This window comes from Corvus moneduloides, chromosome 5, assembly GCF_009650955.1.
Source record: "Corvus moneduloides isolate bCorMon1 chromosome 5, bCorMon1.pri, whole genome shotgun sequence".
Lineage (NCBI taxonomy): Eukaryota > Metazoa > Chordata > Aves > Passeriformes > Corvidae > Corvus > Corvus moneduloides.
Genome location: NC_045480.1, coordinates 72,067,741 through 72,094,115, shown reverse-complemented (window position 1 = coordinate 72,094,115; position 26,375 = coordinate 72,067,741). Strand labels below are relative to the sequence as shown.

Genomic DNA, 26,375 nt, shown 5'->3' with positions numbered 1-26,375 from the left:
GGAAGAAGTACTCTATTCCTCTCTTTCTCAGTTTAAGTGGCTTCAAACTGAAAGAGAGTAGATTTAGGTTAGATATTAGGGAGAAATTCTTCCCTGTGAGAGTGGGGAAGCCCTGGCACAGGTTGCCCAGAGAAGCTGTGGCTGCCCTGTCCGTGGAAGTGTCCAAGGCCAGGTTGGATGGAGCTTGGAGTAACTTGGTCTAGTGGAAGGTGTCCCTGCATGTGGTAGGATGTGGAACAAGATGGGCTTTTCCGACCCAAACCTTCTGTGATTCCATGGTTCTCCTATGGCGGTATAGGAAATGCTTTATAAAGGCACTGATTCCAAAGTGATCTCTGTAATTTCTTAGATTTCCCTTGTGTTAGGCAATCTTGGGAAGCACTGTGAGTGCCCCTTACAGACACATGTGCAGCCTCAGGAACCACATGCACACACGTACAGTTGGCAGTCAGGGTGGGCGTATGTGTACGTGAAGTGTGGAGGCAGAGGTTCACTTTCTCTCCCCTGCCTGGGAAGAAAGCAGCAGCACTGCTTTGTTGTGCCTCAGATAGTGGGAGATGTCTGTAATTCATAACCTGTTGTGCTTAAAGAACAGTTGTTTGTGGTAGCCTAACCCTCGTGCTCCCAGCGTGCCAGCATGAAGCTGTGTGGGAAGTGTAGCTGCATGTTTCTAACTAACACCACTGTCTTTTGCACAGAATGGTTTTACTCCACTGCACATTGCCTGCAAGAAAAATCGCATCAAAGTCATGGAACTCCTGGTGAAATATGGGGCTTCAATCCAGGCTATAACAGAGGTAGCAAAATGCTTCATGTCCTGAAGAAACATTCCTTCTCTCTCTCTCCTCTTTTGCTTCCTTTTTTCTGTCTCTCCTGTCATGCCTCACTTTCCTGTATGTTTTATTTAAACGAAGAAGCCCATCCCTCCAACCGTGCAGAGGAGTAAAACTGCTCTTGCTTTGTTTCGCAGTCGGGCCTCACACCAATACACGTGGCTGCATTTATGGGCCACTTGAACATAGTCCTCCTTCTGCTGCAGAACGGAGCCTCTCCCGATGTCACTAACATTGTGAGTATGGCTTTCACTAGAACCATCTGCTCAGGACCCACAGAGAGTCTCTGGGCTACCATGTGGCTCAACCCAAGGTCACATTTTAGTGACACTTTATTGCATTCTAGGACAAATTATTGTAGCACTTCTAGTGAAGAGGGGAAAGTGATGGCTGTATGTGTCATTATAAGCCATCTCTGTTTTCGTGTATTCTACAACAATGCTTGAGTAGGTAAAGTTTTCCTTAGAAATGGATAAAGCTCACCAAAAACATCCAAAGTGGATTATAAGCCAAATCCCACAAATTCTGTGTTTCCGTTCTGAAGGATGAAATTCAAGTCCAAATGGCTCTAATTTCTGCCTGCATAACTTCACTGGCTGTCATGAAATTGTGTCATTCCTGTCAGTGAAAGAGTATAAAATGCTTAAACCCCAACAATTATAAACAAAAAGCAAAACTGGGAAACTCAAGTTGTTCTTCTTAGACGGGAAATTCCAGGAACTGGTGTTTAAATCTGGAAAATGTGACCTTTGGGAGATAGCACAAAATGCAGAACCTGACTTACCACAGAAATCAGTGTTTGTATACCAACAGCCTCTAGTTACCAAGAAAAATAACAACAAAAACAGCATTATGATTTTCTGAGATGTATTTCATAATATATTTTACTGTTTGAATTTGTCAGTATAAACAAATATTCAACTTGGGAGCCACTTGTACTTTGAAAGCAGCTTTTTACAGTATGTAAGGTTATAGGTAAGTGTTACCAACAACAAAACCAACAAAAATTTGGTAATCCAGGTACAGTGGACTCACTAGTTTTTCTCAGTTGGAAAAATCTTACATGGAACCCAGTAAAATTGTTGAGCATGCGGACTTGTTTATGTGAATCATTAAAACAGACTTTTCATACTTCTTTTATAGAAGCAGTTTTTATATAAGAACTTTATTAATAATAAAAAAACCCCGCAAAATTCTTGTGGAAGCAGTTAAAAATATTGTGTTACCAGACATTTGTGTGCAAAGTTTAACACTTTACAATTTCTGCTACACAGATGTCTTGGCTTTCACTTGGTAAGCTGAGGTTCCCTGTTGAATTACTGTTTCCAAAACCTAAATTGCTTTGCTAATTCAGGCACAAAAGGGTCATTGTAGAAATATAATCTTTAGAGTGTTTTTCACCTCTTAAACAGCTCATTCTTCAGGTAATAAACTTTATATATAGATGGAATTATTAAGATTTGTAGCTAGGGCAGTGGGATTTTGTTTGTTGCATACTTGGTAGTCACAGGTAGTAGTATAATGTTAATTTAAGAATGAAAAGATAAATCAAGTCCTGGTTAAGAGGGTTTGCTGTAATTAATTAGCAGGCAAGCTTAGGCTGCTTCTTTTCCTACATCTAGACAAGGACAAGAAGGTGTGATTCCTGATTCTGATGTAAAAGGTTTTGACTAGCGTGTTCATTTTGGCAGTTTCACCTCAATTGATAATCGAGGGCATAAAGACCTTACAACACAATATTCTCCAGGTCTGGTGTAAGAAAAATTAACAATTAACACGATAAATGATGAGTCCTGCTGTGTACTCATGATAGATGAATAGAGCTCCTGGTTGTGGAGCTGTCCCAGGACCTGATGTACCAGATACTGGTGAGAGCTGCACAAGGACCGTTTCAGTCCACTTTGGGACACTGCACTCCAAGAAGAGAGCCCAGTTAAACTAGGAATGCTATCCTCAAGGAACCCTCATTTTCAGTGTTTCTTGGGAAACCTATGCAAAAAGTAAATGCTTTGAATATTCCTGATCTGGAATTCCATATCACTCCAGTCAGCTTTTCAAAATTTCATATTCTTCAAGTTCTATGAGCTACAAAAGGCTTGAAACAAGATTGATTTCACAGCCTGGAGACAGAGCCACAATGCTGAGCACAGATTTTACACGTTTCATGTGCTGGCTGAGTTGTGCTCAGCCATTGCAAGGCCTTCTTAATGCTGCCAGCTCTACACAGTGTGCAGGAAGGTACCATCTGGAAGAATATCCCCTTCCATCTTGAGGCTCCTGTGCCATGCAATCCCTGGAGAGACACAGGCTCAGTGTGCTCTCATCTCCCGTGCGGCGCGTGAGCTGATGCCCTGTTACATAGAAAGCTGAGGGGCGTATGTGACCAGAGCAAGTCTACCTGACCGAATTTTCTGAAGCTGGGATTTTCATTCTGTCCCTCAGTGGCTGAGGTTATGTTTGTCTGGGATTGCCCAGCTGCCAAACCAAGGCATCCCCAGGTACAGTGACACATACTCACACCCCACCTTGGGGCTGGAGCCAGAGTCTCAGGAGGAGGCCAGAAGGCTGGGTCTCAGCACAAGTTGTCATGGGTGGGACTGACACTGGCAAAGCTCTTTCTTCGTGGAGGTTTAGGACACTGATATGCTTTTGCTCTCCTGCAGCGTGGAGAAACTGCTTTGCACATGGCGGCACGCGCCGGGCAGGTGGAAGTGGTTCGCTGCCTCCTGAGGAATGGGGCCCTGGTTGATGCTCGAGCCAGGGTAGGTGTTCTGCTTGCAATATTTTTTGCTTCTTCTTAAAACCATGGCTGAAGCAGTCACTCACCACTTCCCTCTCCTCCATTAGTCCGTTTTTATTGTTATCACTTCCTACGAGTGTGCAAGACAAATGCGTAGGAAGGTCTGGGGGGGAGCAAGGAAGAGGAGTGTGCTCAGGGTGGCTCCACCCGCGCTAACAACCCACTCGATTTGAGTTGTAGGAAGAACAGACCCCGCTGCACATCGCCTCTCGCCTGGGCAAGACGGAGATCGTGCAGCTGCTGCTGCAGCACATGGCCCACCCCGATGCCGCCACCACCAACGGCTACACCCCGCTGCACATCTCTGCCCGCGAGGGGCAGCTCGACGTCGCCTCCGTGCTCCTTGAGGCTGGTGCCTCACACTCCATGTCCACCAAGGTAAGGCAGAACGCTTCAGATCCGTGTGCCAGTGGCACAGGAGGAGGTCTGTGCTGTGATGAGTGTGCTTTCACGCTGAGAAATTAAGTTGTTTGGGCCTTTTATTTTGTTCTTATTTAATCGGCAACAATTCAGTAGACTGGAGTAATGTATCACAAGTTAATCAAATTTCAACTTATTTTGCTGTCATCTAAAATTGGGTTTGGTTCCCACTGAAGCCAAATGCAGTTCTTGATAAATACATTGTCCCAACAGGTTTAAAATGTCCTTGTTTCTCCCTTTGTCTTACAGGCAGGGCTTTTTTGGGCTAAATTTCCAAAACAAAAAAAGGGATGGCAATGACACATTCTTTATGAACAGGCCGCCTTTTATTCTTCAATACCTTCTTTACTTAAGTAGTAAAATAATTCTGCCCTGTGCTAGCTGAAAGGAATGTTCCTAAAGCATAGAAGTCAGCATCTGTCCAGTCACATCGCATGTTGAATCTGTTTTCTAAAATGAGGTTCTAAAATGAGGTGTCATGTGACACAATAGGCCATTTTGTCTGGGATGATAAAAGACATGCTCTCCAGAACCACTAGTGGGTTTTTTAGCCAAAAATGGTACCAATAGACTCCTAACAGAGATGAACATGTAAGAAAATAGATAGCTGTGAAGAGAATTATATACCAAGATATCTTTTCCAAATTTAAAGCATTTGATAAGTGAGAATCACGTATTTTTCACTATTTATAAAAGTACCCTTGGTTTTACAGCTGGAGCTTAAAACATGCTTATGAACAACAGGGTGTCTTCTATGGTTTAAAAGACTAAACCAGCAATTTTCAAATTATGATCCATGGATTACTGGGAGTGCTTGCTGTTCTCCTTTTATCCAGCTATTAAACCACATTAGAATGGCTAAAAATACACTAAATACTTTCCTAATTTCCCATATTGCTCGATGGCAATTAGTATTTCAGGAACATTCTATAATTATGAATAGGAGAAGATGGAGCCTAGTAGATAATATCTTTATAGACCTGTGATTTGTGAACTGAAAATGTTTGAGATTACCCAATATAAACTCCTTCTGACGTGGGATTAATGGAACTAAATGATAATGATAATAAACATTAAACATCACTTATGTGCCACGCAAATAGGTCATTGCAGCTTCCCAGAAGTACTGCCAGGCAGCGGTGCAGCCTGCCACCTACTGTCGTACATCCATGAGCTTTCCTAACCAATTAAAACAGGGAAAGAGAAGGGGGTTTTTTTTAGCTTTGGTAAAACTCTGTGAATGTATGAATACACAAATCCAAGTACAAATAATTTTTCATCACACCCTAATGGAGGAAAAGATTTGGAGTTTGGAGGTTTTTTTCGATGAATTTAGTTGGTGTTTCATTGTTACTGGTAATGACTGATGCAGGAAATACTTTTAAAGCTGTCACCGTGGAAAAAAAAAGGTGAAGCTGATTTGGGGTGTAAGTTTGAAGAAGTACCTTCATTGCCCCCACGCAGTGTGTGTTGCTAGTGCAGTCTGTATCAGACAAATGTCTGCCAGCCTGACAGCACATACATAGGGAAGAATAATAAAAGGGAAAGTATTTTATTGTGTTTCGTGCTTCTCAAACTGCTTTTGAGAGAGGCTGCTCTTCCTAGGTTCAGCTGTTGATTCTGAGGTAGAAGAATAAGTGCTTAACACATAGTTCTTAAACAAGAGATGTCAGCATGACCTTTAACACACAGGTCTGTGTTTTATCTCCTGGAATTTTTCAGAAGGGATTCACACCATTGCATGTGGCAGCCAAATATGGGAGCCTGGAAGTGGCAAAGCTCCTGCTGCAGCGTCGCGCCTGTCCCGATTCCGCTGGCAAGGTACTGCTGGGGAAGAAAAAGTCAGACGTGTGTTGGATCCTTCCTTAAGGAAGGACTGTGTGAAATATGCACCCCAAGAGGGCTGCAGCTGCTTTTGCCCGGTGACCGTGGCTTTGTTGGGGTCGTGTCTCCCCCGGGTGATGGCTGAGTGCTGCTACCCAGCATGTTGGGTTTGGGTCCATGGCAGGTGGGTGCTTGGCTGCTCTGAGGGCAGGTATGCATCTGTGGCTCAGAAAGCAGCGGTTCCATCATCAAGCTACCTAAATTCCCAATGGATAAACACAGGAGCAAAGCCCAGGTTTTCCCTGCTGTGGTGTGATGGAAGCCTGCGGCTGCCACCCTGGTTGGCCTGGTACGCTGCTTCTCCCCGCTAACAGCCAGCTGCCTGCCATGGCCTTGCTGTCCATCCCCATTGCCCCCCCCCCCCCATCCCCTCTATCCCTTGTAGCCTCCTGGACCCTTCCATCCCACCGCACCCCGGTCCCCTCCATCCCGTTTCCCCGCCGTCTCCCGTTGCCGTTGCTCGCCCGCGCCCTCGTCCCGTAACGCCCTAACGCCGTCCCCGCCCTTTCAGAACGGCCTCACGCCGCTGCACGTGGCGGCGCACTACGACAACCAGAAGGTGGCGCTGCTGCTGCTGGAGAAGGGCGCCTCGCCTCACGCGACCGCCAAGGTGAGCCCGCCCGCCCCGAGGGGAGCCTGGGGGGAGCTGGCCCCGACGGAGCCGCGGCGCAGCCGCCAGTCGCTTCACTAACGTGCAGCATTGGCACTGGCGTTAGAAATGTATATTCCGACAAGGAAGATGGCGAACGAGCACAAGGGGAATTCATTCCATGTTTAGGAGCAGTGCTGTGGTGTTAGTGCGTACGTGGGGGCAGCCCTGAGGAGACCCTGAGGGGCGGCCCTTACACTGAGGGGACTCAGTCCCACCGGAGTTTTAGTCACGGCTGAAGTTACTTCGCTATTGTGCAATGTTAGCAATGGCATTAGAAATTTCGTTCTGGGGTTAGGAGTGGTGTTGTGGTATCACTGTGCAGGTGAGGGGAGCTCTGAGGGGACAGTGTGGAGCCCTGAGGGCACCCAGCCCTGTTAGAGCTTTGGTCACAGCTGGAAGTCACCTCACTATTGTGCAATATTAGTAATGACTTTAGAAATGTGTATTCCGACCATGCACACTAATCATTCCAGCGGTAGGAGTGGTGGTATGCTATCGATGTGTAAAGCAAAAGCTGCTAAAAGGGGAAAATGGTGACCAGATGGGTGCAATACAAGAGAGTGTCCTGCTCTCTGCAAAGCTGCTGATCTGCAGGCTTCCAGGAAACGTTCAAGGGTTGTATTGGGAATGTGGTTTCCACAGCAGTGCATGGAAAGCAGGGTAGTTTGGGAAACTCCCACTTAAAAATACCCAACAAAACAACCACAGGCCAACTCAGCCAAGTACCCCCACAGGATCTGTGTGCTGGCACCCAGGATTTTTCTCTCACGATGTGTTATAAAGCGATTAGGAAGTTATCTTACTGCCAGAAAATGCTATTCTACTGTGCTTAAATGGTTAATTCGATCACAAAAACATTCCACCCCATTGCTGTTTCCAGCCTGTGACTGGCACATGTATTAAAATTCCATATGCAAACACATCTCTACCCACATGCTCTGAAAAAGCATAATGTGATGAAAAGTGTGCACCCATCACTCATCATGGGGAATGTCACTCATCACTCAAAAGGGATTTTTGCAACATAGGTTGTACCAAATATAGGTGTCAAACTCGAGATAGTTTGAAGGTATTGGTGGAACAGTCCTGCCCACCCTGGTGAGGGCTGGCTTTGATCTGGTTTAGGCGGCGAAAATAACAGACGGACAAAGCAACAGAACAGCAGGGCCATGTGGGATGTGTCTGGCCTTGAAAATTTAATGAACTCTAATCTCTAATAGCAGGGGTAACATCAAATAATACTGTTTTATGGTGCCTGACTTCTTAGGCTTATATGGCTGTTGTGGTAACTTTATTTTCCTTTTGTTTCCTGGCTGGTGTCAGAATGGATATACGCCTCTGCATATTGCTGCCAAGAAAAACCAGATGCAGATAGCTACCACTCTGTTGAACTACGGGGCTGATACCAACATTTTGACCAAGCAAGGGGTCACCCCACTTCATTTGGCCTCCCAGGAAGGTCACACTGACATGGTGACTTTGCTTTTGGAGAAAGGATCCAACATCCACGTGGCAACAAAGGTAATTCACGTTTGGAGACAAAGTATTGTGGGTGGGAGTATCCAGTAAGATGTGACGTTTGTGTCCGTAACAACATGCACCAGAAACCTGAGAGCTACAGTCAGAAATAATTCAGTGCGCTTGCCAGCAGAGGCTCTTTTCCTAATGTTTTTATCCTTCAGCCTTTTTTCTGAGTGAAGAAATTTACATTCTCTGGCAAATAAGAAAACAACAGTATTACTGGAGTAGACTAAGAAAAATTCTATGGAAGACCTTTCCAATTTTTTTTAAATGATTGTGTATGACAGCTTTTTTATGGAAAACAAGGTCATCAAAAAAAAACCCATTGCTGTAAATCTTCATGGGTCGCTGGGTTTATCCAGGGATGTATACAAATCTTATTTATGCAGGTGAAAAGCCTGCAGCTTTTGCTCATACAAGTCAGACTAGAAGGCTCAGGTCTCTCCTTGCGTGGAGTTAATATATTCTGCTGATAGAAAGAAGGTGATTTTCATTCCTTACACAAAATTTGTTCGGGGCCTTGTTCACAGGAAAGCACTGCGTGTGATCACAGTGGGGCGTCAGTTAAAGGCTGCATCCTTTTCTCTGGCATTTGAATGGGATCTATTTCTGGAGTTAATGTCTTCATTCTGACTTGTGCCTGCTGTTGTCAAGGTTCCCCTTCCTGTCTGAGGAGTGGGAAGCACATTTTATTAATGGGCTTCTCAGCTTCCTAAATTACGTTATTGTAGCAAATCTGAGCATTGATGCCTGAAAGTCGACCTCTATGGGTATGGTGATGTAATTGTTTTGGAGCTGTTTGTCAGCTGGAACAGGAGCTGTATTGACTCTGCATTGTTTAAAAACACCACCCATACTCAGAAGCTATAGTTAGGATCTGTTCATGTTTTAAAGATGAAGAAGTGGGAAAGTAGATTTTATTCCTTACGTAAAGTAGGGTTTTATTCTTACTTCTATCTATTTATTTACTTGTTATATTCCATCTCCAGGCTGGACTGACATCCTTACACCTTGCTGCTCAAGAGGATAAAGTGAATGTAGCCGAAATACTCACCAAACACGGTGCAAATCAGGATGCTCAGACAAAGGTAAATCATGGAGTGGCTTCTGTCTCCAGCATGCCAAAGGCTGCTGCCCTTGTCCAAGGAATGTTCCACTGAGCTTGCAGTTTTACTTCTTTGTTCTCCTCCTGTAGCTTGGTTATACACCTTTAATTGTGGCCTGTCACTATGGAAACATCAAAATGGTGAATTTTCTCCTCAAGCACGGAGCAAATGTCAATGCTAAAACAAAGGTAAAGAATTTTCCATTGCTTTGCTTTTGCTATTTATTCTGAATGTGGTAACCCAGCACTCCTACATGACATAAGTGCTTTTTTCCTTGGGAGCTATAACTGTGGCATGGGAGGTGTCAATGTACGGTAGCTGTAATGGAATGCCTTGTCTCTGCTCCATCTCATGGTGTGGTGTTCAGGAAAGAAAAGCCAGATAGCTCTTTGGGTGTATGAAAAAATAACACAGAGAATCCATTTCATTGGTTTTTCTTTTTGTTATTACTTGCAAACTAGCAAACACAAGTTTGTTCCTGATCTCATTTACACATGGTTTACACCAGTGTAATACCACTGGGCTGCCAAACTACTAAGTAACAATTCAGACTCTTTGAGGGTGATGCCAGGTTCTCTCCAATATGCTGGGAGAAGAGTGGGAAGAATTACTGCTGTTCAGTGTGTGGGTGGGATGACTCTGGGAGAGGAAGTAGCTGTGGTAAGGGAATGTGGTTTACTCAAGAAGAGTTTGAGGTTTTCTGAGGGGAATTTGACCACTTAGACTGAAATGGGCCTGACTACCAAAGTGTGAATAAAGCCCACTGACCTCAGCAGTTTCTCCTGGGATAAGCTGGTGGGCACACCAGCTGAATGCGATGCATTTTGTAGCAAGAGTTGTTTATCTTCTGAGAATGCAGAGAGAGGTTCTGGTGGCAGCAACAGTGTGTTGCATCCCAGAAATCACCATATCACCCTTATCAGAAAGAGAAGGCTAACTCAGGATCTGCAGGGCTCCGGCTTGGTTAAAGCTGACTTTAGGCAATTGCTGGCTCCTGGCTTCAAGCTGGATGTCCTGGGAGCGACAGGAAGCAGCCCACTGACAGTATTTTTTAAATTTCATCAAAATCTCTGGCTTGTAGTCTGCTGGTCCCTCTGGTCAGCTCCCATGTCCCCAGCTGGGACCTGTGGGATGATTCGTTTCTCAGAGAAGCATTATTTTGTCACCGTGGTCACAGCTCAATGTGGTAAGAAACAGCCAAGTAAATAAATAAGAGTCTCTAGCCCATCCCTCATGGGATCACCTAGAATCAATGGGCAGAACTCAGGGATTCCGAAAGGACGGGCAACACTACTGAACAAACAGCTGATGAGAATTAATAAAGCAGACACTAGCAGGATCCAAACTACGGCTGCCAAGACATTCAGCTGAGGTATTTGGAGGCTAACTCAAGGGACAGACAAAGTCATGTCTTTAGTATTAGGTCTCTCTTTGTGTTTAAAGGGCCACTGGGACAGATTGATTCCATTCATCCAGGTATTTTACTTATTTAGAATAGTTTCATTACAGTCAGCAAGTTTGTATGAGGAAGTAGTTCTCCAAAATCTCACACCTAGGGACCACTAATAATACTGGCAATCTGTCAACTGGTGTTGTGGACTTAGTTTAAAGAATAAGTCCTGGATTCAAGACAGGCATGTTAAAGAGTGAATAACCCCTGTTGCAACTTGGGCCTTAACTAGAGAAAGCCCGCACAATGCTTTGTGCAAGGAACACATGAATTGTATTTTTGAAGGACTGCGCTAGTATTTAAGTAAAGATAGTGAATCTGCTTGCCACTAGAACCTACAGTAGGCAGTAGTTCTTAGCAGGCCATGCACTCACTCTGTCAGTATAAGAACTGTAACAGTTTTGAACTATCACTGTCTATAATTAGCAGTGCAAAGCATTACTGGCATCTGTTTGTTTGCAGCAGAGATAACTCTCAGAGCACATTTTCAGAGCCTGCCCCAGGCCTTATGTAAGTGTACAATGAGATCAACCCAGGGTTTTCTTCCAGTTTCTTCTCTGCCTGCTTTTAAAGCCAATTGCAAATAATTTTGTAAATCAGTTGCCTGACTGGACTTATACAATACCATCTCAGATTAGGCAGTTTACGCACGTTTAGGTTATGTTTCTGTGTTGGGAGGCACGAGAACAAATCACTGGAGCAGATGAGTAAATTGAACTAAGTATGTTTATTAATGCAGACACTGTGTACGTGTTTCTAAGTGTAATTACAACTTGGTCCAGCCTTTTGGAGATAAAAGTGAAGCTCAAATTGATTGACATTTGTAATAGGTATATGTTGTTAGCCTTTTAGGAAGCAAATAGGCTTTAATCACTGTTGTTAAAAATTATGTGTGTTTTTAATTGACTCAGATATTCTAGAGGCAAATCTTGGGGCCTCTGTTGAAAACTAGGATGTGAGAGGAAGAGCAATGTTCTCTGCCTCTCAGCTATAATTCTATGCTCTCAGCATGCCCCTTTAACTTTGCTGTTCTTCATTGTACCTTCCTCTGATTTAGGAAATGGGGGGAAAAAGTGTTTTCATAGGTTTCTTTTATTGTGAGAGAGAGATGATTTTTGAATAAGAATATTGTCTTCCTTTATATTTTCATTAATCTGGGCAAGGAGAATTATTATTACTGAAGGTTTATTATTTTTGGGTTGATGTCATAATTTATGTTTAAAATGTCTCAAAAGGAGCAGAAGGAAGCCAAGTGCAGTGTCTGATCTAATGATTGGTTCTTGTTCTTCGTTTGCTTTTGCTGTCACCACCGTGGATAACAGAATGGGTACACCCCTCTTCACCAGGCTGCTCAGCAAGGCCACACTCACATCATCAATGTTCTGCTGCAGCATGGGGCCAAGCCCAACGCCATCACCACTGTAAGTCTGACGTGTCACTGGGAACTTGTTTCCCTGGACAGTTCTTTACTTTCCCTCCTTAGACTCAAGAGCAAGGCATTGTTTTGGTGAAAGTATTCCTCGTACAGCTGGTTGTCATATGTGGAAATGTAATTTCCTTTGCTTTTCCTTATCCTCTTAAGGTAGTTCACATCTGACCTAACTGTGCACTAAGCTAAACATGAGGCAGAGAAGCAGATACTGAGCTGCAGGATCAGGCTGGCCACAGCTGGCTGTGCCAGGCTCATTCAGTTTCTCTCTGCCTCAATGCTTTTGTCTGGAAATTGATATCTCCAGAAGGAGTTTCCCATAAAAATCGAGGGCAGTTCAGAACCTTTTTTTTTTTTTTTTTTTTTTTTTTTTTTTTTTTTTTTTTTTAAATTTCGACCCAAATTTCTGTCCCTCTGTCCACTGGATTTGCTTCAGGTTCTTACTGAGTTCACTGAAGTTAATGCCTCCTCAAAGACCGTCAATAGCTCCTGGCACAGCTCCTTCTCCGCAGTGAGCCAGGAATGCGACTGTCCTATGTCAAGTTGATGTTGTTATTAGTCACCTCTAATTGGGTAATCATTAGAACACTGCCAGAGTGTCCAAAACTCCTGTCATTCCCCAGAGTGGATCAGTTTTCCATGTGCATTTAGAGCGTGTGCTTAAATCAGTACTGGCGCTGTGTTCGGTCCTGGAACAATCACATGGAATAATCTTGTGTGAAAGTTATCCAGAATACCAGTTTGTGCACTTGATCATAAAGTGAGAGACCACTGTAGTCATCTTCTGGGGCTGTAGGTACTGTTTGGCGTGTTCAGCTGGGGGTCTCTTGGCTTGATTTCAGTCCTCATATTGGGGCTGTCATGCCCAAATCTAACCCAAGTCCAAGCAGCCTTAGGGATGTGTCTTTGCTGCACAGTTGGCTGCTTCCTCAGATACTTGATCTGTCCTTGTCCACACAGAGCAACCTCTGTCTTGAGATAAGAGAGAATTTCAACCTGAGACATCTGTCAGGGAGATATGGGAGTGGTGTATGAGCAGCTAATGTGCAAGTGACAAGTAACAGTCAAATTTTTTGTGCTGTGAAGATGCTAATCTGTTCATTTTGTGCTGCTAATCCACAGACTCGGTGTTGCTTCAGGGTTGCTGAGCTAGACTAATACAGAAGAGTTTAAACTGTAGATAACTTAAGCCCTTGCTGAAGAAGAGAGAGCCTCAGGCTGATAACCCTGCCCATGGTGCAGTGGGGTCACAGGAGAAATCATTTCTGTGCAAAGAGCAGTACAGTGACAGTTCATGATGCCTCAGGAGGGACAGCATGTTGTCCCTTGCTTCAGTGCAAAATAGCATGGAAAAATTCTGTGTAGAACTCTTTACAAAGAACCACAGAACACATTCCTTGCTCCCCTCCCCAGGCTGAGTGACAGGGGGACTCTGGACTGCCAGTGTTCCAGGAGATGAAATGGGGATAAATAGGCCTAAACTCTTGCTAAATTATTTTAATGTCCATTTGATGAATGACATGTCTCCATATTATCAACATTCAAACTGCAAATAAGTGTATTTAAATGGAACTATAATTCCTCACTCCCAAGCCTTTTGTGGTTTGTATTTGTTAAATCATTAGCTTTTGTGAACTGTTAGTGGAGATACATTTTTGTTGTATGAAGGAATAGGAGTATATGGGGACAGCACAGCTGTAATTTTGTATTCCCCAGGTAAGGAATTGTACCTGGGAAAGGTGTAACAGTTTCAACTGGGAGTGAAAGTGTAAGAGGTTAAAATACTTTTTATTTTTTAAAAGTGTATTTCTGCAAAATAAACCCCAAACTTCTGCAGGCGAGACAGGCTGTGTAGTGGAATGCGAACCCTGAAGGGTTAAACCATACAGCGCTGTAGTATTTGGAATTGCTGGCAGATGTAAGTGTGTTGTGTTACCATGGCAGTTTGGGCTATAGTCTTAAAGAAGTTACAAAGACGGAGTCAGATGTAACGGTAAAAAAGCCGTGATTTTCCTAGGCTGTGCCTTGTTTTGGATGGAAATGCTGGCTCATGCAGCGTGGAGAGTGATCTCATTGGTTCACATCACAATCCTCCCTCTCTCTCAGTGCGCTCTCCCCCTCTCTCTTCCCTTCAGAATGGTAACACAGCCTTAGCCATCGCCAGGCGCCTGGGATACATCTCCGTGGTCGATACGCTGAAGGTTGTAACGGAGGAGATCACCACCACCACAACTGTGAGTTGCACATGCATTCAAATGTTGCTCTTCTTTACTCAGTGTTGTCTTTTTGCTCTTCCCTCAGGCTCTCCATGCATCTCTTTCCTTTTCTGTTTTGTTTGAGGGGGTTTTAGCTCTCCCCCCACCCCCCCCCGTATTTTTGCTACAGTGCTTTCAGTATATCGTATAAGCATGTGGAAGCGTGTGCAAGGCAGCAGGCTCCCCTGAGCTAGGGAACAAAATCTGTGTGCATACCGATGGAAAACAACAATTCAGAGTAAAACTTGTTTCTAGACCTGGGTCTGAGCTGCAAACCCAGACTTTCCAGAAGTTTGTGCATTGTTGTTTAGATCCTGCCCTGTTTCTCTTTACACTTCGCCTTTCCCATCTGGCCTTACATCTCCATGCTTTTGACACCTCCTGAGGCTCAATCCTTGCAGCATCTCTATGTTGGGACTGTACCAGCTGTGGCCTGGAGCCAAACCTAGTGAGGCTCACTGAATGGCTGTGAATCACATCCATCATCTTCTTACTCAAGTCACTTCCAGTTCAAACAGATCCTGTTTTCCAAAATGCAGAGGAATGTTTCCGTACAGGCTCAGTCCTCTCAGTGCTCCACACTCTTGGAGTCTGTATTTTGGTGTCAGGGTTCGTGACTGGTGTGTGCTCAGCATCAGTAAGGTGGTTTAAGCCAGGAAAAGTGGATCTGTTGGGACACCCAGGGAGGGGAAGGTTTTCCCTTCTTGCACGTTTACCTCCTGTCTAGAAACGTCATACCAGGTCAGAAGGGAGAACGTTAGAAAAAGCACATAATTAAAGGAATTAGGTTAATTTAAATCTTGGTTACTGCATTTATCTTGAAACACTGCTGTAAGGTCATGCTTTTTCATTTTATTTTAATTTTTTTTTAATGCAAGATTAGCATTGTAGAAAATCCATTCGCTCTAGATGACATTTAGGAGCTCAGAGCTGTAAAAATCCACAGATTGTTAAAAAGATGCTGCTGTTCAGTCATGGAGAGGGTTAGAAGTAGAGAAGAAATCCAGAATCTCTTGTAAAGAAATGGAAAAATAATTTCGGTTTTGTTGCATGTTGACAGCAAATCCCACTTGATATGAGCCAAGGAAGAGGCAATAAAGATAACTTGGCATAAGGTTGCAAATAGAATGAGTCATAATTTATTAATGACCTGCAAAGATCAGGCTGAGTCAGGTTTGGAGAAGGAATTCCAGTGTAATTCCAGAAGTCTCTTAATAAGGACTCTGTGTTTCTGTTGTTATTACTTCTTGTTTAATCGTATAGCACATCACACATATATGTGCATAAACATGTATCTAATCAGAAATTTAGGACAATAAAACCTAGGGAAATTGTTTTGAGAAACTTTAGCTCTTATATTTTTAAGCTTCAGAGGACACCTTTGTCACATCTTCTGTGCTGTGTCCTGGTACATGTTTATAATTTATTGTTTGATTTCAGCAGTAACTTGCTTTCTCATTTACACTGTGTTTCACTGTACAAACTTGTACCTTGTCTCACATAAGTGTTATATCTTTGAAATAATAGGAATTGTGCTATGAAAAGACACCTGGGAATTATTTACTTTGGATAAATATTTCTTTAAACACTGAGGATTAATCTTTTTTCCTACCGGCTAACTCATTCCTGGGGTTTAGGACTGAATCAAGTACTGAAGCTTACTTGCAGAGCTGACCTTTAATGCTTGCACGTAAGAGAAATCTGAAATCCTCATCTGTGTCTGCATATTTTAAAAGTCAGGTGGGAGCCCTCGATAAACTCAGCAGATTCTCCAGCTATGACTTCATCTAACCCTTGTACCTTAGGGATATATGGAATGGTGGTGTTTGCGGTGGGGGATGTTGATGAAACGTGATTTAGAACAAGTCCTGAAAAGGAGGGGTAAGTAGCAGGCGCTCTCTGCGGTCAGGTTCTCCAGATGGTAAGGTTGATGTTGCCAAACGTAAGCGCAGCATTGAGCCCTGAGAGAAGGTGCTGTCACCATAGCTACCTCCTTCTCTGAGGCTGGGCTGAGCCCTGCACCAAGGATGTTACACAGCCCGATGCTTGATTGATATTCAAGTCACTGGCACTTGAGATGAGGAAAAGATCTCCAGTGCCAAAGCCTTTCTTTGCTCTAACTTGGAACAAATCTTCCTCTTACTTGCATTAGTGCTGTTATTAGTGGAGCCACATGAGTATAAAGCAATAGATAGAATAAAGTGCACTTTTTTTACTGAAAGATTAGAGAGCATCGGGAAATAAATCAGAACAAACTGGACTTTCGGGGGTTTGCTATGCAATTAAGTTTGGGGCCGTTTATACAAACAAGCATAGTCTTCCTGTGGTCGGATGAATATATGAGGAGCTTTCTGGTTGTTTACAGTATGCTGCTGTGTGAGTAAGTCATTGCTGAAAGCACATTTGGGTTTATATACCTGAATTATATATTTGAATTATTCTATGCCACCTGATGAAAATCTGGCCTTACAACGGAAGGTTCAAATACAGAAGCCTTAAGTAAACTCCATAATGAAATTCTCAGTGGTACTAAACAGTAGGGAGTTTGAGAAACACACTGAGCAATTTTCCATGTAGGCCGTTCGTGGGGCTAGATACGGATTTTAAATTTTGAGAGTATTTGATGTGCCTATCAATTAAAAAAAATCTAATATCACATTGAAAGTTCCTTTAAAAGCATTAATTCCCAGCAGAAGTTGTGTGGATTAGAATTAATGTAGAGTTAATGATTAAGTAGAATTAAGAATTAAGTAGAATTAACGATTCTTGCTGAGTTCCGTGTTCCAAAGATGGCATTGAAGAGGTTTTGTTCTTCCGTAATGTGCCTGTGCGCACACACACTTTGGAATCTCTTTTCCAAGCTTTGTTTCGATTGTTAAATTATGTAGTAATTTTTTTCTTACTGATGCAAAGTCAGTAAACCAATAAAGTATCCTTGCTTCCCTGTAAATAGATAATAAGGTCTGCAAGCCTTAGAGACCAGGGTGTTTTTCTATGGGGGCCTGTAAAAACCTAAGTAACTAACAGATGGCTGTAATGGTCAATAAACCTTGGTGGCCTAGGTAATAGAAAAGTGGACAGTGATCCTCTCTACCTGCAGCTTGTGCTTTAACTTAGTTGATTGCTGAACTTATTTGTTAACTCTGGTGTTGAAGAGACAAAGTCAGTGCCACCTGAATGACAGCACCTCCCCATCTGTCATCGCTGGCCTTGTCACCCCGCTGCTGCCTGACATTTCTATCCCAGGAAAGCCGTGGGAATACGGGGGAAAAGTCAGTCATGGTGGTGGGGGCATTTGGTGAATAGAAACTAATTTGCAATCCCGAACATGTGTTCTGCTGCAACAGAAATAATTAGTTGTTTTTACTCATGGGAAGAGTGAATTTAGGAGCCTAATTGGGATTGCCAATTGAGGCAAAGGGCATTGTTCTTTCCCTGTACCTCAGGAGCGTAAACTGGAACTGCTGTCACAGTTAAATAGATTTCAGAAATGTAAATCAGACTTTTAAAACAAATTTCCAAAGTAATTACACGGTCGGTAACTTAGTTATTTATGAAAGTGCAGTATTTTACAATAAGCAAGAATGCTGGCTTTGTCACTTTGTTAGAAACAGAGTAGTACGTAACAGGATCAGGAAATAACTAGAAAGTTTTTTGCAACAAAAGCTGCTATTGACTTCGCTGCTTGATATCAGCAGGCATTTTCCCAAAACACTATTGCATAAGGGGCTCAGGGTTTGGCTGATTTAATTATCCCTCACATGAAATGCTTTCACTCCTTTGCATGTATGTTAATTTATGCACAATAGACGGTATCTGTAGCAGGGAGTGAGCCCTGCCTCAGAGGGGGTTTCTCAGGGGAGACACGTGGCCTCCTGGCACTCCTCTCCATGCCAGAGGGGCACCTGTGCTCCCACACATCCTTAAGGGCCGTGTGCCAGCTGCCCTCCGCAGCTCCCCAGCTCGGCTAGGTGGAGCCAGGGAAATCGGTGCTTTTTGGTTTTGACTAAGGCACTTCTGATCACTGCTCCTTTTGAAGCCCTTGGTATTTTGTCCCCTGTATCGTAACACACCGAAGAGTTGCCTGCAGGCAACTTTTTTCCATCTCGCACTTCCTACAATTTCTCTCATGATGTTCATCTCCTTCTCCAATCCGAATCTGGATGCTGAAAGGATGTCCCCATTCTTGGTCCAGCACCTCTGGACATTTGTGTCCTCCCAGAAGTCATTTATGAAGATAAAATTATATTTAAAAAAAAACTTCCAGTGTTTTCCTGCTCTGTGCTCTGATATTTAACCAGAATCCTCCCACTATTCCTCAGTCCATACTTGCCTTGCTTCACAATATTTTAAGCTCTTAGGTGCACAAAATGTTTAAAAATCTTCAAACAACTTTTTTTTTCTCTGATGTGTATGTGCTTTTGCGGGAATACATGTGATTTATGAAAAGGATATCATTAATATGCACTGCAGTCGCCTTTTTCTGGAGATGGGGGAGACATGTTTCAAGTGATCTGTGTAAATCCTTCACATCCTTTTTTAGTTTAGGAATTTCACATCATTCATAACTTCATTTCTAAATGCTTTACAATTTAATAATTTCCATATGCCACATACAACTTTCTGAAGCTCTTTTGTAGACATTACCTAATTCATTTTAAAATTGTCTTGGAAACATTGAGCTGAATTGTTCTACATGCACCATTTATAAATGAATTTTATTCCTCTGACCAGCTCATTATCTCATGTTTTTGTACTTTTCTGCCAGAAGAAATGTTACCTTATGCAGCACTGAGAATAGGAGCTTCTGGAATAAAGATGACAATGAAAGCTAGGGGAAGGGGAAACAGGTTATGAAATGCCTCAGCACAGTCCCACTGCTGTCTCTGTTGAAAATAACACTGCTGTAAACTTTGCTCTTCTGTTTGGTGTTTAATTTGAGGACTGATTTTGTCTTTGCAGACTATAACAGAGAAGCACAAGCTAAATGTACCCGAGACAATGACTGAGGTCCTGGATGTGTCAGATGAAGAAGGTGAGCGATTTTTGGTAAATTCCTCTTCCATATCACCTATGTAACCTGTTTCATAGGCTCAAGAAGGTGCTTGAGTACTCTGACATCTTCCTTTTGCTGTGCTTGAAATGAAGTTCTTTTTTTAATGATGTAATCATTATGGTATTTGCATAAAGATGCCAAAATTTGACACAAAACAAAATCCTGAGCTCCTACATCTTTTTCAGAAAAAGCTTATCTGAACCAAATTGGCAAATGGGAACATTTCCCAATGGGTTTTAAAATTTCAGTGTAGAGCTGTCACAAAGCTGGCTTTGACCCTCCCATAAAGAGGAATCCGAACAGTAATTTTTTTGGATCTGTGCCACCTGTATCAGATACAAATATCTAGGAATTTTGCCTAATTGGAAACATTTGTGTAAGAAGATGCATAAGGTGTGGAGGGTGAGGAGAACATTCCCTTGAGGGAGCTTTTGGCACATGGGACTCAAGGAGACACATGGCATGATAAAAAGTAACAAGATGCTAGTAAGTTTGGTACTTGGGTTTCAGAGGCCTTTGCATGTACAGACAGAAGGCGTGTGTTGTGCTGCTTAGCTGCATCCCAAGAAGGTTTCTGTGAACTTCTGGGAGGAGTGATAAAGTATCACACTTTTATACGGCTCAGAATCACAGAAATGGCCTAAAACCATCCCTTTCTAAGAGTTTGCAGTGACGACTTAGAAATTTCAGTCACAACAGTAGTAATAAATACAAACACATTTGGAAGGATTTTCTATGTTCCTTTTTACACTTGGCAGTGTTAATATTACGATATCCTATGTGCGCGATTTTATGGTGGTTGTTATTATTTCGTGCAAATAATGTGTTGAGTGAGTAATTTCCAGAAAGTCCTGGGAATTTGGAAACTCGGGTTACAGGGTTGGTGTTGTTCTTTTACAGAGAACACAGATGCACTTGTGGTTCTAAATGGCGCACGAAGTTAATGGCATTCATTAATTACAAGTTCTTGTATTGCTTTTAGAAATGGGATTTATGCTGATAAATGAGTTATGCTCTTGAGAAAATATGATGCTTAGGCTCCAGATGCAACCTTTTGTTTTAAAATGCAAAAGCAAACAAGTGTGATTCACAGCCAATTACTTTCTGCTGCATCATGACCAGTGATATTATTTTGTTTTGTCTCTGATTGAGAAACATTCAACTGCTTGTGTAATTACTATGTTGAATTGCCTTTAAATTGCTTTTGCCTTACGTTCACCTTTTTGAGTTTTCTCCTAATCTTTTGATCTACCATTGAATCATCTTTAAATCCACAAAGCCTAGTATGTCTTCCTGCTTCTACAGGATTAATCCAGGGTGTTCCTTGTTCTCAAAAGAATTTGTGTGTTGTACAGCCTTTAAACACTCTGATGATGAACCCTTCAGTGATGGGGAAGCATATAGTGGCACGGGTGCTGTTAGCAGGAGTTCATGGAGTAAGACCTACAGACTTTCTCTTTTTGTTTAACTCCGACTGGTTTATTTTTTGTGTTGAAACAACACAAATTTGCATAATCTGGGTGCCTAACACTACTCCCCTCTGTTACTTTTGAAGTGTGGCTGAGTGCATGTTTCCTGCAAGGTGGGAGGAAGAAGGGAAGCGAGAAAATCTCAGATTTATTACCTCTATCTTGAGTATGTTGGCAGAACTTGAAGGGGCTGTCCTGCATGACTAATGCTCTCCAGTGCTTTGAATTAGCATTCACTGCAAGAACTCCTAACGTGGATGGTGCTTGTCATAGCAACTTAAAACAGCTTGGGACAGGAAGGCTGCAAAACTTTTTAAATGAAGAGGATGTACCTTTCAGTGGTGGTGTAGCTTTATAAGAGGCTAGCAGTAAGGTTTCGGTGATGCTGTGTTCTTTCAAGTGACACAGTATGTTCTGAAATAAATCGATGTGCTGCTGCAAACCTGCCAGCTGTATTTATATAATTACCAAGTTGAACACGAGAGTACTTGAGCAAAGAAGTATTTCAGGTCCCATTGTGGAGCATATTCATCACTGGTAATAAGTATTTTGCATTTTGCTTGGAAGATAGTTATATTCCATAATTGTCTGCTGTCTTGTTGTTAATGTAGTATTTGTATTCCTAAAATCCAGTCTTAGCAGTGTGAAATAAAAGACAAATATCCATCAAATAGCTTGGTATGGAAGGTCCTGCTCTGTGTAGGCTATTTTAAAATGTCTTGAATGGACCAAGAGTCCCACTAATTCTTCTTCAATTTTCATGCAGCATTTTTTTGTTTATCCACTGAATTATTATTCAGAATTCTTTACCTTTTATGGTACCTGCAAAACCACATCTATCTTTTGAACAGAATCGCATTATATTTTTTATTTAAAATGGCATTTGATCCCCATTCATGGGTATTGCGCTACAGACTCCCATAGGCAGAGCTGTTAAGTGGTGTAGTTTGTGCAACATGTACCTCTGCCAGCAGAAATGCTCGGTGTGGATAAAGTTGCACTAAAAACCCTGTACGTTTTTATCATTTTATCTGCCTTGCCTGTACTGCTGCAAAGTTCAGTTGCTTTAAAGGTGCCACTGCAAAAGAACCATTTTGCACCTGAGGGATCCTTAGAGCAGTAAAGAGAAATTACTGCAAAACATCTTGTGAAATGCATTTAAGTGATGTCTACAGAATTAATGAAGTTAAGCACAGGCAAGTATTTTTGTTAGGGTTGAGTCCAGCAGAAGAGCTGCACAAACCAACAGTCGTTGAAATCGTTTGTCTTTGAGACTCCCACGGGAGATAGTGCAGTAAGTGTAGTACTGTAGAGAGATAAGACAACCAGTAAAACAGATTGTTCAAGAGCTCTCATTTGTTTCTTTTTGAGTCTCCTCATCACCAGTTAATTTTCAAAAGCTGTAGTTTCACTGTCTGTTTGAGACCAAGTTCTGGCTGCTGCAGAAGTTGTCAAGCTCTAACCATGCTTCCCCACATCCTCAATCCTGGCAGCACAAATGTTTCATCATGTGGTGACCCAGCCTGGAGAACTGATCTGTCTGAAAATGAATCTCTTTTTTTTGTCCTGATGAGTTATTTTCCAGACAGACAACTTTTGCAGGCACAAGGGACTAGAAAGGCTGAAGTCGAGGATGAAACACCACTGTCAGGAGCAGCATGGCCTGAGATGGCAGCCAGGAAAGTCTATTCACAGCAAGCTGTAATTAGTGCTGACACTGCAATTGCAGAGAAGGGATAAACAAAGGTTGTCCTGTGCAGTGTTTGTGGACAAGGTGTTGTATCTGTGAACTGCTGCATTGTTTCAGGACTATTGGATTCCAGAAAGCAGTTCATAGCTGATCCTATATCTGGCTGCATCACATTTCTGATTAGAAAGAAAAACCCCCACAGTGCTTAAATACAACAGTGAATTTCCTGACTGCCCCCACACATGGCCTTGGAGTGGCTAATGCTGCTGGATATGTATGAGAAATGAGCAGCTAGGTCTGGGCAGAATCCACTCCTGTTGTACATGCACTTAATTCCTCTGAAGAAGCACCTGAATTAGTGGGAAAACTTAATTTCTTTAATTAAAACTGGAAGTTGAAGTTGCAGCCAGGAATTGTTCTTGGTTAGACTTAAGTTGCTGTTGCTGCACATTGAAACACAGTAAATTTAGAATAGCACGGCTGAATTAATTCACCCTCTAAATGAAGCACTTTATAACCAGTAGTATAAAATGTAGCCCCAGGATGTTGATTTACAGAAGTAAAGCTTCCATGGCTTAGGGATGTAGGGATAGTTTGATCTTTTATTTTTTCTTACCTAGATCCAACATAACTTCCTAAATACCACAGTAGCCACCTGTGGTATTTTGTCACCGTTTTGTGACAGGTTAATATTCAAGAAAACAAAATCAAGGACCCAGAGGTCCTTGAGAGTCAAAGTACGCTTCTTTTTTTTGAGATGTGCTTCACCTTCTGCCATTCTGTGAGTGCTGCCCTAAGCTCCCAATAGCTGACATGATGATTGATTTTAAGTCATGTATCGGTATCTGAAACCACACATGAAATCTCGCTTTCCTGTCTGGGTAAAAATGAAGAAAGTTAAAGCATTAGCCAAACTGTAATCCAGGGAAGCTTCAAGCGTGGGCCACTAAATAGAGGATTGACTTAGGGAAGTGAAGGTGTCCAAACAAAGTGTCAGAGAAACTCTGCAGTTATGGAATATATATTCCATAAAAATTGTTATTGCCGTGGTCGTCTTTTCTCCATCTGCAACACTTCTGTGGTGAGCTTTAGACTTATCTGCATGCTGCAGAGAAAGCAATAACTTTGGCAAACTCATATAACTGTATCTGGCTTTAAAAATAGCTATTAAAAGCAATTTCTGGCAGTTTGACACAGCCCCCTTTTCTTTACTGTTTTATTGTAAAATTTTGTCTATACTTTATCTGTGTTTTGTGAGAAACAATTCCAGAGCAGTTCTCTTACAGCAGTTTTATTTTGCAATTTTGCAAATTCATAGATGGCCACTGCAAACCATGGAGCATCAATGTCAAGGGTTATATTTGTCACAAAGTGGTTAGTAAGTGGTGGAAATGTTCCTGGCAATAATTTGATGGGGAATGAGATGGCAGACGGATTGTTTCTGGCATGATGAAAAAGGGCAGTTCCTGTATCGCCACAGAGCAACCATCTGGTAAGATCTGCTGTGTCAGGAAGCCCTAGGTCAGCTGAACATGCAGTCATTTAGACTTAACTACCTATTTTTTCTCTTCATCTGCTAGGAGGCACTGCGTGTTTGGGGTGTTCATCTCAGGAAGGGAAGCTGGAAGGGCACAGGGGGTTGGTGGGGAGCTCCCTCAGATCTCGCCTGCTATTGCGAGATATCCGTGCATGGTCTGGTTACTGTTTGCAGATGTCCCATCACATCAAACACTGCGACTTAGCCCCGCTATTGACAACTCTCAGATGAGAGGCCAAAGCTGAAATCAGAGGAGACTTTGGATTTGGGGTGTTTTTTTGGGTTTTTTTTTTTGAAGGTTGTGGGTGTGATGAAAGTGGTGAAGATTTTGCCTTTGTTTCTATTATAAATGGAATGTCTGGCATGATTATAATTGTCTAGTTTATTTGAAATATAACTTGAAATTCCTTTTACTGTTTGATTAACAGCATTGGCTTATTATCTTCCAAGTTTTCACTAAGCCCTGTGCTTTTTAATGTGACATTCCCAGGAAACAGGAGGCATCATCTGTCAGAAGACAGGAAACATGAAATGATTAAATGCATTTTATTGTTTTCTGTGAAACTGTGCCCAGTTTCTCCCTCTTAATGTGGGCAGACGGAATTTTCAAGAGTTTTTGTTGTTATACTGAAAAGATTCAAGACTCATTTTTACACATAATATTTGTGTATGCATAAAAACCATAACCCCCCCCAACGTTTACTTAGTTTTAGATTAAAAATAATAAATTATTTATTTCTTAGCTGAAACTTCAAGCTAGAAAAAACAGCTTGATTTGTTTTGTGAAAACAAGTATCAAGATGAGCTTCAGTTTGCCCACACTGCCTAGAAAATGAGAAGGGTTGAAGCTCTTGGTGGCCTGGGGTCATGTTGTGTGGCTCTGTGGGTCACACCAAGCCTCTGGCAGGCTCATACAGCACTAATTTACCAGCGGGAAAATGACTGAAATATCCAGGCAAAAACTGTGGAGAGGAAGCGTCTTGCAAGTGGGAATGAAAAGAAACATCTACACGTTGCTTGGCAATGGAATGTGTTTTGTTATTCTGCTGGGGAAAAGCAAACTGTGACTTCATATAGACAGAATTTCCTGGGGAAAAGAATTTTGGACCTGAAAAAAAAGGATTAAATTTCATTATTCAGAGTATATGCGTAAAGGTAACTGTGTCAGATAACCCACGATCGTTCATTATGGATTATGATCATTCCCATCGATGCAAGTGAGCTTATTTCCAGTTTCTGGATGTTGTCATGTCCTAGAAATACGAATTTTGTTGCTGATCACAGAAAGATGTTGGAATATGGGTGACAGAGCCTCATATGATATGGAGTTTGGATAGTAGAGTTTAAATTAGCCCTTGCAACTATAAGGCCTAAGGCTACAGAAAATATGTTTTCATCTGAAAACATGTAGATTACAGTCAAATAATATTTAGCCATAAACTGTCAGGCTGGGATGCAGTGTAGCTGTGTCCAGAAAGCTGAAATGGATTAAGGAGCAGAAAGACCATGCTTTAGAGCATAGCAAAGAAACGTGCCCCTTGCCAGTGTGTGCAACAGCAAAAAATGTATGAAATCTAATTCATTAATTGCCTTGATTGAAATTTTATTTTCTAAAGTATCTTGCTTGATGTGCCAGTTTCATTAAATGCATTGCTTGTGGTTTGCAGTGTTTCCTGAGTGGAAAAGGCCTTCCTGTTCATTGTGCTACGCAGCTGTTAGATCCTGACACGCCAATGGAATCAAACGCGTGTGCGCGCTTATCCCTTGTGTGATTGATTGACAGGTGATGACACAATGACAGGAGATGGAGGGGAGTACCTTAGGCCAGAAGACCTCCGGGAACTGGGAGATGACTCTTTGCCGAGCAGCCAGTTCTTAGATGGAATGAACTACCTGAGGTACAGCTTGGAAGGAGGACGCTCGGACAGGTATTTGCCCGGATACATAACTTTTGTCATGACAATTCTGCGCCTGTTTTGCTATAAGTGTGTGAAATCCCTTTGCAGGGTCTCTCTGCTTGGGGTGCACTGGTCAGCATTTGTTTACTCAGTGTGTCAGAAGGGCAGTCACCACTTTGCAGGAGGAAGGTGTGGTCGTCTTCATCTTCTGCTGTCACAAGTCAGGGGATGGGTGGACAGGGCTTTGAGCATCAGGTGAGCTGACTTTTTGGAGTGGTTTACTGGCTCAAGATATCAGGAGAAGAGCAATGGACTTGGTCACTCTGCACTGGATTGGCAGTGAGTATATTGTCAGCAAGCACATCCACTCTTTCT

General features: G+C 42.4%; 1 protein-coding gene across 47 annotated transcripts in view; it reads left to right on the top strand.

Moving 5' to 3' along the window:
• The window catches only part of LOC116444642 (ankyrin-2-like), a 278,123-nt gene that overhangs the window by 199,629 nt on the left and 52,119 nt on the right, over window positions 1-26,375 (top strand). For 38 of the 47 annotated variants that reach the window (XM_032110205.1, XM_032110209.1, XM_032110208.1 and 35 more), the window contains 13 exons: window positions 699-797; window positions 971-1,069; window positions 3,497-3,595; window positions 3,814-4,011; window positions 5,776-5,874; window positions 6,449-6,547; window positions 7,913-8,110; window positions 9,100-9,198; window positions 9,306-9,404; window positions 11,989-12,087; window positions 14,231-14,329; window positions 19,313-19,385; window positions 25,886-26,030. In XM_032110205.1, coding sequence (XP_031966096.1) covers window positions 699-797; window positions 971-1,069; window positions 3,497-3,595; window positions 3,814-4,011; window positions 5,776-5,874; window positions 6,449-6,547; window positions 7,913-8,110; window positions 9,100-9,198; window positions 9,306-9,404; window positions 11,989-12,087; window positions 14,231-14,329; window positions 19,313-19,385; window positions 25,886-26,030 — 1,505 coding nt within the window. The remainder of the gene's footprint in view (window positions 1-698; window positions 798-970; window positions 1,070-3,496; window positions 3,596-3,813; window positions 4,012-5,775; window positions 5,875-6,448; window positions 6,548-7,912; window positions 8,111-9,099; window positions 9,199-9,305; window positions 9,405-11,988; window positions 12,088-14,230; window positions 14,330-19,312; window positions 19,386-25,885; window positions 26,031-26,375) is intronic. The other 9 variants (XM_032110249.1, XM_032110247.1, XM_032110248.1 and 6 more) reach the window with 2 other exon arrangements.